Source organism: Seriola lalandi, unplaced genomic scaffold (assembly GCF_002814215.2).
Source record: "Seriola lalandi dorsalis isolate HSWRI2012SDOR001 ecotype SW California unplaced genomic scaffold, Sedor1 jcf7180002054609, whole genome shotgun sequence".
Lineage (NCBI taxonomy): Eukaryota > Metazoa > Chordata > Actinopteri > Carangiformes > Carangidae > Seriola > Seriola lalandi.
The window spans coordinates 797,417-810,491 of record NW_019525162.1 but is presented as its reverse complement, the minus strand read 5'-3'; the positions used below and the strand labels follow the sequence as shown (position 1 = coordinate 810,491).

The 13,075-nt window shown below is 40.2% G+C and overlaps 2 protein-coding genes across 2 annotated transcripts; both read left to right on the top strand.

The window, feature by feature from the left end:
- The first annotated feature begins 4,149 nt into the window (after window positions 1–4,149).
- Window positions 4,150–5,530, top strand: LOC111665011 (trypsin-3-like). The gene is made up of 5 exons (XM_023419861.1): window positions 4,150–4,252; window positions 4,413–4,566; window positions 4,773–5,035; window positions 5,120–5,256; window positions 5,342–5,530. Exons 1-5 carry the CDS (start codon window positions 4,213–4,215, stop codon window positions 5,489–5,491), a joined length of 744 nt encoding a protein of 247 aa, XP_023275629.1. The 5' UTR covers window positions 4,150–4,212; the 3' UTR covers window positions 5,492–5,530.
- Window positions 5,531–9,338: 3,808 nt separating this feature from the next.
- Window positions 9,339–12,464, top strand: has1 (hyaluronan synthase 1). The gene is made up of 4 exons (XM_023419833.2): window positions 9,339–10,040; window positions 10,165–10,390; window positions 10,525–10,657; window positions 10,782–12,464. Exons 1-4 carry the CDS (start codon window positions 9,345–9,347, stop codon window positions 11,455–11,457), a joined length of 1,731 nt encoding a protein of 576 aa, XP_023275601.1. The 5' UTR covers window positions 9,339–9,344; the 3' UTR covers window positions 11,458–12,464.
- The last annotated feature ends 611 nt before the right edge of the window (window positions 12,465–13,075 follow it).

Genomic DNA, 13,075 nt, shown 5'->3' with positions numbered 1-13,075 from the left:
TTCAGTGGGGAAGAAATGTTTCATCTGAGTTTGACTTCATGGTCATACTGTATTTCCTCCCACATGGTTCCTCTTCACTCTTGCCTCCCACAACCCACACATTTGTGCATTGTGTGAATTGCATGTATGTTTTTTTTGGGCATAACTTTCTACGGAGAAAATGAAGAAGTAGCTGTTTCCTTCACATGTATCGTGTGTTTCTTCACATTTTTTGAGTAAAAACACTGATGTTACAGCCACTAAAGAATAATTCTTATGACATGATCCATTTTGACATCCAGGTACAGAATTTCGATAAGGAAACTTTATTAAACAGGAACAGATGTTGCAAAGAACAGATGTTGTAAAGACCTGGCCAAAATGTTATATCTTATATTTACATAAATGTCAGTTTATAGTACACGTTTAGCAAATTTGCTGTCACTTGATTAATTTTATTCAAATTCGATGAATTTCGACATTCACAGTATAAACACCTTGATCAATCTAGGCAAACATCTGCTAAAATGATCCAAACTTGCAAAATTTTGTGAAATTGACCCCAATTTTTTACATCAAAATGGTCATGTCTGCATTTTTGCTTTCAATTACAAGTATTTGTAATGTTGGAAGAGGACATAAACAGATTTCTCAGGTCACAATGATTATAATAATAATAAAAAAAAATCAGACAAAGAAGCATCTCAGTCATTGATGGTCTAACTTGTGAAATACAATGAGACTCAAAGACTGGTGCTGATCACATTTGAACAGTGTGAACTGCTCGAACCTGCCCAACCCAAGAACCGAGCCCCCTGCTAATGTACACACACACCACACAGGAACCTCATCCTGCCAAGAGTCCAGATGTGAGGGGGAGGAAGAAAGGAAAGGGAGAGGGGGAAGAGAGAGAGGGAGAGAGTGAAGGAATGAGAGACACTACATGACTGTGTATGTGTCTGTGTACACAGCCTCTGCATGAGTTCAGAGCAACACCCGTATTTGAGTGTGTAGGTTGGAGAACTTTTTTTTTTTGTAGGATACATAAATATTCAGCATTTGAAAAACTTCCCCGCTGAGAGATCTTTAAGACCAGGACCAAAACCAATTCACTCTAACTACAGGAAACTGTTTACAATAACCTGACCCAGTTCACTTCTTCTTCACTCCTAAAAACTACAGTGTACTGTTCAGCTCCATTTGTAATACTAAATGACATGCCAGTTTTAGCTAAAGTCTAGACAGTATGACTAGGCCCACTTTGTTTAATTTGGTCATGATCCTCTGTTGCAATGCATCTACCAGTTTTCATTTCTGCACTAAAATGTGTTTTTTTAAAAAAACAACAAAAAACTTTTGTTGCAGAGTCTTGTAACAGAACTTGAAGGCAGAGCATTTTGCTGCTGTCTGTAGGGGATATTAATAGCTAACCCAAGGCTATAGTTTGAGGGAAGCCTTCTGAGCCCAGGGCTTGCCAGAGTTCTTGATTTACCAACCAAACATGCAATTATGTGTGTGCCACACAAATACCAATTTGGGTGTGTAAAACAACGAGTGGAGGTTTAAAGGGAATTTAGTTTTAGCGGTGGGTGACAAATGCAAATGGAGTTTGGGGGTTTATTATTCACTACAGCAGCTGGGAATGTCGGGGAATCACCTGAAAGGCACAAGTAAAATGTATGTATGTCGGTGTGTGTCTTTGTGTGTGGTGCAGTGAAGTACTAATGACATACTCCAGCTCTGAGCGTCACTGTAATACACCCAGTAGTTTTCGTTGCTGTTGAGTGCAAAACACTGAGCTCACAGCATTTCCAAATCCACAGCTCCATTTGCAGGGGGCCAGGGTGAAACGGTGGAATGCAATCTGTTGTGCTGAAAATTCTCCACTGCAATAACGCTGTCATACAGACACAAATAGTGGGAATCCGCTGCAGCGCTGAAACCTCAAAGGTTTGTTGATCTTGTTGCGGTGCTGACTGGAAATCAAACCCTCTGTCTCACGGTTGTGGAGAGGTCAGGAATTTTGTTTTTCGAGTCAAAACCGGTGCCAACGCCTTCCGTTCGTATGGCTCAGCGACGTTTTTTTCCATGAAATACACCACACACAGGGAAAAAAAGCTGAACCTCAATAACTTAAACCACTTCCTTACATTCGTCCCTGCTTTCAACCGCAATGGCTGGTCCCTCTCGGCTGACCTAAGGGATATGAATAATCATCTTGGGCTCTGTCTGACAGCAAACAAGCCTGGCAATGCATAAGTCATTTAGATCTTTGACACAGTGCTCTCTCTGTCTGCTGGAGGGTATTTTGAGGGTACAGTGGAAAGGGATCAGGGGAACCAGAAATGGTTAAACATGCAGGGAACGCCAGATGGCGAAATAAATGGAAGTTTTCATCCTTTCCATATATTCTAACTACGGGTTAGGGTGGCAAACACTGGAAAAAAAAAAATCAATGTGGTGCTGGAAATTATTGAAGGTCAATGGTACTTTTAGATTGCAGACACAGCAGCGAGGTTTTTTCTCTTGTTCCTTAATTCATCCAACTGATCACATCCCGAATGCTGTTTTGCAGCTGTGCAGTTTAACAGAAATCTGGGTGTCACATGTGGCAGAGACATTTCCACCTCTGAGCGATTACCTCTGGGACTCTTTACATTTGTTGCACATTTTTGGTAATTTAGTTTTCTCTCATAAATACCACTGGAGGTTGCTTTAATGTCCTGTACGGTGTCATGCGTTTTGTTGTAAATGTAATGAAAATGTAACTGTATACTGAAATGTAGTCAGAACAAGAAAAAAAACACCCAACAAGCTCACAACAGTGAAGACAGCAATGCAAACTGACATGTTTTTATCTTTACAGACAGAAGGTTTTGTAGCAGGCTGTGCCAAGTTGTTGCAGTTGTTACAGTTAAAGAATACAAGCAATGATATGCAGGTTGGAAAAGGAATGAAGCTGACGGTGTGTGTGCCACACAGTAATGGGGGGGGGGGTTACTTGCCTGTGCTGGATGGGAATGCGTTATATTTTAGTCTAAGTGTATAATCATAGGGTTTGGGTAAATGCACCCTCACATTTAGATGTTTTCCTGTCTGGTGCTGATAAACACCTATGCTCATACATGCGTAACGGAGCCTGGTGCCTCCCTAGTACGTCTCCATTCTAAAACATTGACTCAGCAATGATATGCAGTTCTACAATGTTGTAGCAAGTTGCAGTGAAAGGGCTGAATTTCTTCAGATATTTCTACCCAAACCACAGTGAGAGCGGTACACAGACCACATTGAATTTCAAAACTGGATAGCAAGATGAAACTGTCACACAGAGTTGTGATTTAAAACATTTTTTTTTCTTTGAACATTTTTAAAGTGTGTGTCTGACTCCTAAACTTACAGAAGTGTATAAAAAAAATAGAAATAATGCCAATAAACATGTGTTATGTGTTAATAACCATTAACTGAAATAAGCCTAGGAGGAAGTAAATGCTTTCAGTATTAACAAGTGTCACTTCACTGATAACTGAAACTGCTGACACTGTACCGTTTCCTGACCATATCGTTCAAAACCTTCATATCACATGTTGCAACACACGTTCCAGTCAGTAGCTTGCTGATAAGTGGACATCCTATCTTACAAAACGGTAAAAAAAAGTGTTCTTTCTGTGGGAAAAATGCAAAATTTTACTCCTACCTAAGATGATTACACCCACATACTCAACATCCTCAAATGTGAAGCTCACTTTTTAGCTCATTTGAAGGCAGCACACATGCCACATCTGGTATGTGATTGTATAATAAAACTACTGCAAAAAGACATTGACAAAGAGTTTCAGCTTACAAAGAACTGTGATCTTAAATCCATAGAGAAATTACTCAAAAGCTCCTGGAATCACTCTATCAGAGAAAAAAATCATAAAAAAAGCAAACACAAACAATGTGTACTGACTGAGAGCATATTAACAGAGGGAAATTCCAAATTTCAGCGTTTTTAATTCAAATTGTCCTCTTGATCAAGCTATTTCCCCGAATTATTTTCACAGTATTGAACTACAGTGCTTTTCCGTCTTAAATACTGTACATTAAACCACCGGGGAAATGTAACACATGCTTAGTGTTTGAGGTGTAACTCTGACGATAGAAGACCTTGAGAAAAAGGAGATAAGAGGACTAAAATACCTGAAACTAAAAGGCTCAGGGTACATTAATCTGCCGGCCAAACAGACAGAAGACATGAGGCTTTTCCTTCTTCTGACTCTCTTCGGAGGGGCAGGTATAGTATGGAACTGAAAGAGACTGTAAAATGTCTAATTCAGGTGGCAGCAGAGAATCACATGTTAATAAGATTATTGATTAAAAAAAAAGAATGAACGATGCCAATTCATTGATAATACAATTTTCTCTGTGTTTGTTACTCTTTTATTCATTTATAGCTGCCCTGGAGGAAGATGACAAGATTGTTGGAGGGTATGAGTGCCCGAAAAACTCTGTGCCCTACCAAGTGTCCCTCTTCACTGGGTATAACTTCTGCGGTGGGACTCTTCTGTCTGATGAGTGGGTGCTCTCTGCAGCACACTGCAAACCAAAGTGAGAAGGATGATAACCAATCTCTTTTTACAGCATGCAAACTAAAACTCTAGCAGCTGCCTAACACAGAGGGATTTACATATATTGTGCTTATATTAGGTTGTTTTCATTATTTTGTGTGACTGTGAATCTCCCTTGAAGCTGGGTCTTGGGGTGGGGGCATCAGTGGAGCTAACTGACCCTCAGGATGTGTTTAATTCTTTCAGGTCAAATATAGAAGTTAGGCTGGGAGAGCACAACATCTGGGAACAGGAGGGGACCGAGCAGTACATTATGTCTGCCAAGTTTATCCGCCACCCCGACTACAATTCCCGCACGCAAGACAGTGATATCATGCTTATCAAACTGAGTCGCCCTGCCACTCTGAACAGCTTTGTGCGCCCTGCAACTCTTCCCACAAAGTGTGCCAATGACGGGACAATGTGCAAGATCTCTGGATGGGGCAGTCTTCGTGCCAGCAATGATGGCTGTGAGTTAAAAGGCTGAATATAGTAATAGTTCCATGTTATATTTACACAAAAGAACATTCATGGATTTTCTTTTTGTCTTCCAGCGAGGTACCCTGATAAGTTGCAGTGCCTGGATGCCCCTCTCCTGAGTGATGACACATGCTTTAATGCATATCCTTTCCAAATCACTGAGAACATGATCTGTGCTGGCTACCTGGAGGGAGGGAAGGACTCCTGTCAGGTAATATAGTGATCATGGCTAATGTAACACAAAACAGATGTGTTTGCATATATCAGTGAAGATAACCTCATCTTATTATCCTAAGGGGGACTCTGGGGGTCCCATGATGTGTGACGGTGTGCTCCAGGGAGTGGTGTCTTGGGGACATGGTTGTGCCCTGAGAAAGAAGCCCGGGGTGTACACAAAGGTTTGCAATTACACCTCCTGGATCAAGAACACAATGGCATCTGGCTGAGCAGCAAAGATATTAAAGACTTCATATGTGTCTATGAGATGCACTGTGTGTGCAGTGTGGTTTATACAGGTCTATTAGTGTGTGGTTAGAATGAGTATGTCTATAATGGCATCTGTGTGAAGAGAAACACCTTGCCTTTCTCATGACATCTTCCCACACACACACACACACACACACACACACACACACAGACAGTGGTGACTGATATTACAAGAATAGTGTTATAGGAAGTTTTAGACAGTAAACTGACAGACAGGTGTTTTCCCCAACAAGTCTCTAAAACAAGTCATATGTGTGTTTGAAAAGCCGCGTTTGTCACTGGCATAATTCATAGCTTTGCATGATTCTAAATCAAAACGGCAAGTATCTAAGAATGTAATATACAGTACTGTCCAGCTGCCTCGCAGATATTTGGCTGTACAAACTCTGACTCAGAATGACTTCACAGTGATTGAGCAGACACGTTTCTTGCTCGAGGATGCCTCAGTTGAACGCAGAACAGTTAAGGAACAAACCTGACATTTACAGTCCGTCAACAGTAAATCACCAAGGCCAGAAAATGTTGCTACACTGCTCTCTGTGGGTTGAAACTGCAAAGCATGTTTCACACTCTGGCCACACTCCATAATCAGTGAGTACAGAGCACTGAGACAAATATGGTATTTAGCCAGTTGACTGTTCAGAAACTTTTTTATTTGTAGTTCAATAAAATTACATGAGTTACTACACAAGTCTTGGTTCAACCTGATTATTAATGTTAGTGCAGTTTGTGTTTGAGTAAAATGGATAATGTAGGTGAACATTTATTGGGCTCTTAGAGAAGTAATTATACCTTATGTCCTGAATCTTTTCAGCAGGGCACTGCTCTCTAACATCTGTGTGAAAATCAAACAGCATCAGGTGCAACTATGAGAATCCTCATAAAATCCCAAAATGATTTAAGTGGATTTTGGTTGCTTGGGTGTGGCAGAGAGAGGAGGAGTGAATCACCAGGCATTTGCTTGACCACCGAATGAAGACATGAGGCCTAACTAGGTTTCTGAGGACTCATAGCCTATGTACAAAAAATAGCTCTCTTTGCTAAGAAGCATGCTGCATGCTGCACATTTCTTATTTTTTGAAAACATGGCCTTGGATAGGATGTTGATTCTGGCAACACAGATGTCTGTGTTTTGAATCTTACAGAATTCCACAAACCACATTTACGAGAAACTTATACATTATGGCTCGATGGTAAAAAAAGAGTCCTTATCCGTCCACAGTGTCTTTTACTGTACATGCACCTGATGTGACCACAGATTTATGCTGCTGAACCCTCAGAGTCTGCAGTCATTTGCCACCGACAAGTCAGAACAAACCAGGAGTGTCACAAGACCTTTTCAAATAAATAAAAATGACTTACTGAACATTAACTAAATAATAATAAAATAGGGTTAAGGTAAGTTAGGGTTAGATAAATAATAAAAAAAAACATTTAATAATGATGAATTAAAAATAATGAACACAACAAACAATTAACACACAACATTAACAGACATGGGATTCTCATCAAGCACCATAACAGGATGCTGCACCTACAAGATTTATAAATAAGATAATAATATAATGAGATATTAATATAAGGTAATAATATAATAAGGGACCTACAAGATCATCAACAGCACAATGTTGAAAAGCACATTTAACATACAGATCTCATGGAGAAACTCCTACATATAATAACAAGCCACTTCATCGTCCCCTAAAACACTGGCCCAGCCTCCTGACATGACATCAGCTGCCTGGTGGCTTCTATTTGGGTCTGACATGAAGCGTGTTGACGGCTCACGCCAGCTCCTGTGGCTAAGGGTGTGGACCCTCATGAGCAGATTTCCATGTAAAGAAACTCTACAGGGATGTAATCACGGTTAAGTCGGGACAGTGGCAGCAACTCAGAAAACCATGTGGGACAGCTTTTGTCTTTTTGAAGTCAAAGATTAGTGGCAAAGAAACAGAGACAAGACTTCCTTTTACTCTGTTACACCGGCTTTGACTCCTTCACTATGCTTCACAAAGACCCAACCCCCCAAACCCCTGTCCAGCTATACCTCACTTCTTCCTTCCCCCTTTTTCTTTTTTCTTTTTGGCTATTGCAGTTTCAGATAGAAACCAGTAGAGGGCAACATCCAACTAGCTTGACTGCAGCCTCTGATGTCTTATCTTTTTCTCCCTCCTCAAGGTTAATGTGATTGAATATCTCCACATTCTGTTCTATGGCCACTCACTTTCTGCAAGAACAGAATATAGCCTACTGACTGAACTGCATTTTTAATAATATATGTACAAAGATATAACATCTCATACAGCTGGTGGATTACAGATATAAAATTAAATCAAATATGTAAGTAAAAAAATGTGCTGTCTTAGTGGAAAAAAGGATCAGTTCAGTGTTTTGGAAGTAAGAAGAATGAGATGGACAAAAATCTAGAAGTGACTATGCGAAACATCCCTTTAATCAAATGGGTCGCTTGTTCTCCACTGTTAAAGCTCCTGCCACGAAAAGTTTGGGAACCTTCCCCTTTTCGGAAACACTTGTGTAGGAGGTCACAAACTTTACATCTCCATGGTAAAGCAAAAAACAAAGCAGCCTTCTGCACCGGGCACATTGATATACTGAGCCAGCGGGACCACCGCCTTCCTCCTGACGCACGGCTGAGTCAGCGGGGGCGCGCGTAAATGATAAACGTCCCAAGACAGAAAAGGCGCGCACATGGCTCCATCCCGTCCACAGCCTAGTAGACTATAAAGCCAACAAACTCCATGCCAGGTTGCCAGAAAGGGAAACACCGAGTGGATGTCTCGCAAATTTAAATCCAGGGGAACTTTATATCAGGTAGGGTTAAAGATAAAAATAAAAAAAAACTTTGTTTAGTCACTTTTTTTTTTTATTATTATTGCCGTATCACAAAAAAACTGTAAAAAGTCATAATTATTAATGTATACGGTGTAATCAAATTTGAATATATAGAAATAGAAGTGTCATTTAAATTAAAACTAAATGTTTAGCATAGAATCGTGGCATCGTTAACGATTTAAAAAAAATCGAATTTAAATAAAAACAGATTTAAGATTTCTGCAAGCGGTAAGGTTTTTTTTCAATGCTTTTACATATACATTTATATACTATTTTATATATCCATTATTCGGTTATTTATTAATTTAGTTAGATGATAAACAGAGATGGTACCTCTACCTTTAGGGAGTAACTCAACAGATCATTTGTTTTTCTATCATGATAAGATATTGTGCTTGTTTCTGTGGTGATGTCGTGGGATGTTTAAGCTCAGTTTATTGCTAACCTTCAGTATTTTTGATTTGTAGATTTAAGAAGAATAAGAAGATTATTTATAATATAATATAGTCTAAATTAAATATATCTGAAAACATTAAAATAAGTAAATACAATAGGTTAAAAATGACAGTTCGTATGTGCTATGTGCTATTACTGCTATGTCACCTGAGCTGTTACATATGTTTTTACACAATGGTGCTTAGTTGTCACTATACAGTATACATACACATTCTTGGGCTGACAGTCTTGGTACTTTTGAAAATAAGACACTGGGGCTTAAAGCATCTATAAGCCTAACAGCTGCATTATCTTCAAAGTTGTATAGCTCATTAAGATGTCTTACAACAGTCCACATAAAACGGCTATTTCCATTTAATACACCCTTTTTCCAAACCACACTACCATGAGTGTCTGTGTACATTTTTAGTATGACTAGTGCCGGTGTAGGAATCCATCTTTTACTCATGTACAAGCTGTACTAAGATGTATTGTCTTTATGTGTCTCTAAGGTAAAGAAACACAATGGAGCTGAAACCTTTATTCAAGAAGCTGGGCACAACACTCCGCACCATCCTCACTTTCCTCTTTGCTCTGTTGGTCCTGGCTGTGATGGTTTGGGCCTATGTTGAGGGTTTCCAACTATTGACCTCCATGTATGGAATCATCTCTTTTGGCTTTTACGGACTACTCCTCTCTCTCCACGTATTGGTCCAGAGCTTCTTTGCCTTCATAGAACACCGGAGAATGAAAGCCCGCACAGACCCGTGCACCTTTACCAAAACCATCGGCTTCACTATATCAGCTTACCAGGAGGACCCTGCCTATCTCAGAGAGTGCCTTAACTCCATCAGAGCTCTCAAGTATCCTCCTGAGCTGCTGCGCATCATCATGGTGGTAGATGGGAACTCAGACGATGACCGATATATGATGGAGATGTTCAGAGAGGTGTTTATAGACCAGGATCCTGGCTGTTATGTGTGGAGGAACAACTACCATACATGGGACCCCACCCAGGCCCAGCAGGATGTGGAAAAGGCCACAGCAATGGGCCCAGGCGGGGATGCTGATTATGTTGTAGGAGAGGATCCACAGCGAAAAGAGGTAGAGCGCTTGATCCAGAGCAAGAGGTGTGTGTGTATCATGCAGAAATGGGGCGGCAAGCGGGAGGTGATGTACACAGCGTTTAAGGCACTTGGATCATCAGTTGACTATATACAGGTATCTATTTCTATTTTCTCATTTATATACCTCAAGTATTTGTTCAGCTAAGATCATTTGAAAGAAAAAGGAAATGACAGTGTCGCTCAAATGCAATGACAGGAATCTCTTTCACCTTGCCCAGGTGTGTGACTCGGACACTAAGCTGGACCCTCTGGCCACAGTGGAGCTGTGTAAGGTGCTTGAGAGCAACCCCAAGTATGGTGCTGTGGGAGGAGATGTGATGATCCTCAACCTGAAAGACTCATACATCAGCTTCATGAGCAGTCTGAGGTACTGGATGGCTTTCAATATCGAAAGGTCCTGCCAGTCCTTCTTCAACTGTGTGTCCTGCATCAGTGGGCCTCTGGGTAAGAAAAAGGTCTTGTCTCTGTCCTCAAGTGGGTCAAAGAAGCAGCAGCAGTCATGGCTTTGATGCAGCGTTGTAACCTATTGTAGCTAATATTTCTTATGTGATTGTGGTTTCTTGAATTGCTCCATGAAGGTCTGTACAGGAACGATCTCCTCCAGCAGTTTCTGGAGTCTTGGTACAATCAGAAGTTTCTGGGAACTCACTGCACATTTGGTGACGACAGACATCTCACCAACCGAATGCTGAGCATGGGCTACGCCACAAAGTAAGAACCCTCTTAGCATTGTTATGTACAAAAAATAAAAAAGGACACAATAAACATCAGTTGATATTACACTGTTAAATATGAAAGTTTTCATATGTCTTTTCTTTTTTGTCATTTTCTTCAGATACACAGCCCGCTCCAAATGCTACACAGAGACACCTGCTCAGTTTCTGCGCTGGCTCAGCCAGCAGACTCGCTGGACAAAATCTTACTTCCGTGAGTGGCTCTACAATGCAATGTGGTGGCACAAGCACCACCTCTGGATGACCTATGAGTCCATTGTCTCAGGCGTATTCCCCTTCTTTGTCACCGCCACCATCATCCAGCTGTTTTGGACCGGCACGCTGTGGGACATCCTCTGGGTCCTGTGCTGCATCCAGCTGATTGGGCTAGTGAAAGCGTCTTACGCCTGCATCCTGCGCAGAGACATGGTGATGGTGTTTATGTCCCTCTACTCAGCTCTGTACATGACCAGCCTGCTGCCTGCTAAGTATTTTGCCATTATCACCATGAACAAAAGCAGCTGGGGGACATCAGGCAGGCGAAAGATTGTAGGGAACTACATGCCCCTTCTCCCTCTGTCAGTGTGGGCTGCCATTTTATTAAGTGGGCTCGGATACACGATCTACAGGGAGAGTCAACTGGACTGGTCAACTCCAGCCAAGATAATGGAAACTAAGTTTCTCATCTTTGGCTGCGTGGCCTACATATGCTACTGGCTGCTTATGATGTTCCTCTACTGGGTGTGGTTCCGCAAGTTATGTAGGAAGCGCTCCCAAAAATACACAGTGACTGCGTAGGTCCGAAGGGGCCAGTGAAGAACTATGAGAAAGAAGTCGATTTATTTGAATTTTTTTATTTAATTTCATGTATTTATTTTGATATTTTAGTAACTGATGGACAAAGACATTTCATGCAGCTACTACATAAAAACCACAAACTGCAAGAAAAAAAGGGGGGAATAAATATCGGTAATCTTGATGAAACCGATAACATCCATATTACCAAAGCATTTTTAAACAAGTGACAAAACTGTCACTAATATATAGTGTTTAGATGTCGTTGCACATTTCAATGAAACTGTACTGAGGGCTTTTGGGCTCATGCACTTCTCAGGTTTCTCTCTGTCACATGATGATGGACGAGACGGCCTTCAATCAGATATTTATTCATGATATCTAGAGATGGGAAAACTGCTATTTAGTTAACATTTTTATTTTAAAAGGGTGTCGGTAAAGAATCGGGGTTTGGTGTATTTTACAAATATTAAGACCATATGTTCACGTATGTGTATCTAGATTACATTGAAAACACAAAAGAACTTCACATACGAATGTGTCACTGTGCCAGTTTAGTGACCATTACTTCAGCACTGTTACTGTTATTGCACTGGATCCTGGACGGCACTTTCTGCAGTGTTGTAGATTTACTTGAAAATAGAGAAAATTGCAGTTATAGTATTGTGCTGTGGGTAACATGTACAAGCTGGAAAGAAGATACCGTACCTCTCTGAGAAAAAGGGACAATGATAATGATACTGTGGCTGAGGACCAAAGATGGATTTACTTATGTAACAGTGGTGACAGATATTTCATTAAATATTGTTCTAAGTTACTGTGTACCTACTTGTGATATGTGAAGTATGGGCGTACTTTATACGATGCACTTTGTTCAATTTTGTATTACAGAGGAAAATGGACAAAAATGTTTCAGTTTTATATATATTTTCTAAATAATATGCATGTTGAAATGGCTGGAAATTGTCTGAAAATGTGAACAAATTGATGGTTTTGGGAACTTGTGAAGAGATGAGAAATAAAATATTTTTCTAAAATGCACAGTTCTGTTCTCTTTGGATCAAAATCACATTACAAGTCAGTTATATTTCAAGGAAGGATACACGGTTACATAATACAGGTGACACTATTTGCAAGGAAAAAAACCTAATGTCAGCTGAAATTAGGCATTCTTCTTCTGTGTTAGTAGTAGTAATAGTGTTAGTTAGTAATAAGTAATAACAGTTTTTCCTACAGGGTTTGGTGGAAGGATACAGCCTCACAGAAAGTGAGGATTAATTGTATAGACTTGGGTTTTAGTCACTTATCAACAATAAATGAGTGTAAAGGTATAACTGTATCTCAGGCCACTAAGTATAATTGGTAAATGCCAGCAGACAGAAACTGCTGTGAGAATCATCTCCCAGTTTATCAAAACAGTGAGTCAAAATTAGCTCGTCAAACACTGAGATACTTTGATTTTTATAGCCCAGAGGTTAGTTTGTACAGGTCAATACATTACAGCTAACTAGATCATTCACAGATTTATAAATGATTTAAAATGAAAATAAACATTTTCATTTTGTAGATCAAAATATTAAGCATAGGTTTCCAACCCACTCACTCTCTTGAAATTCTTCTT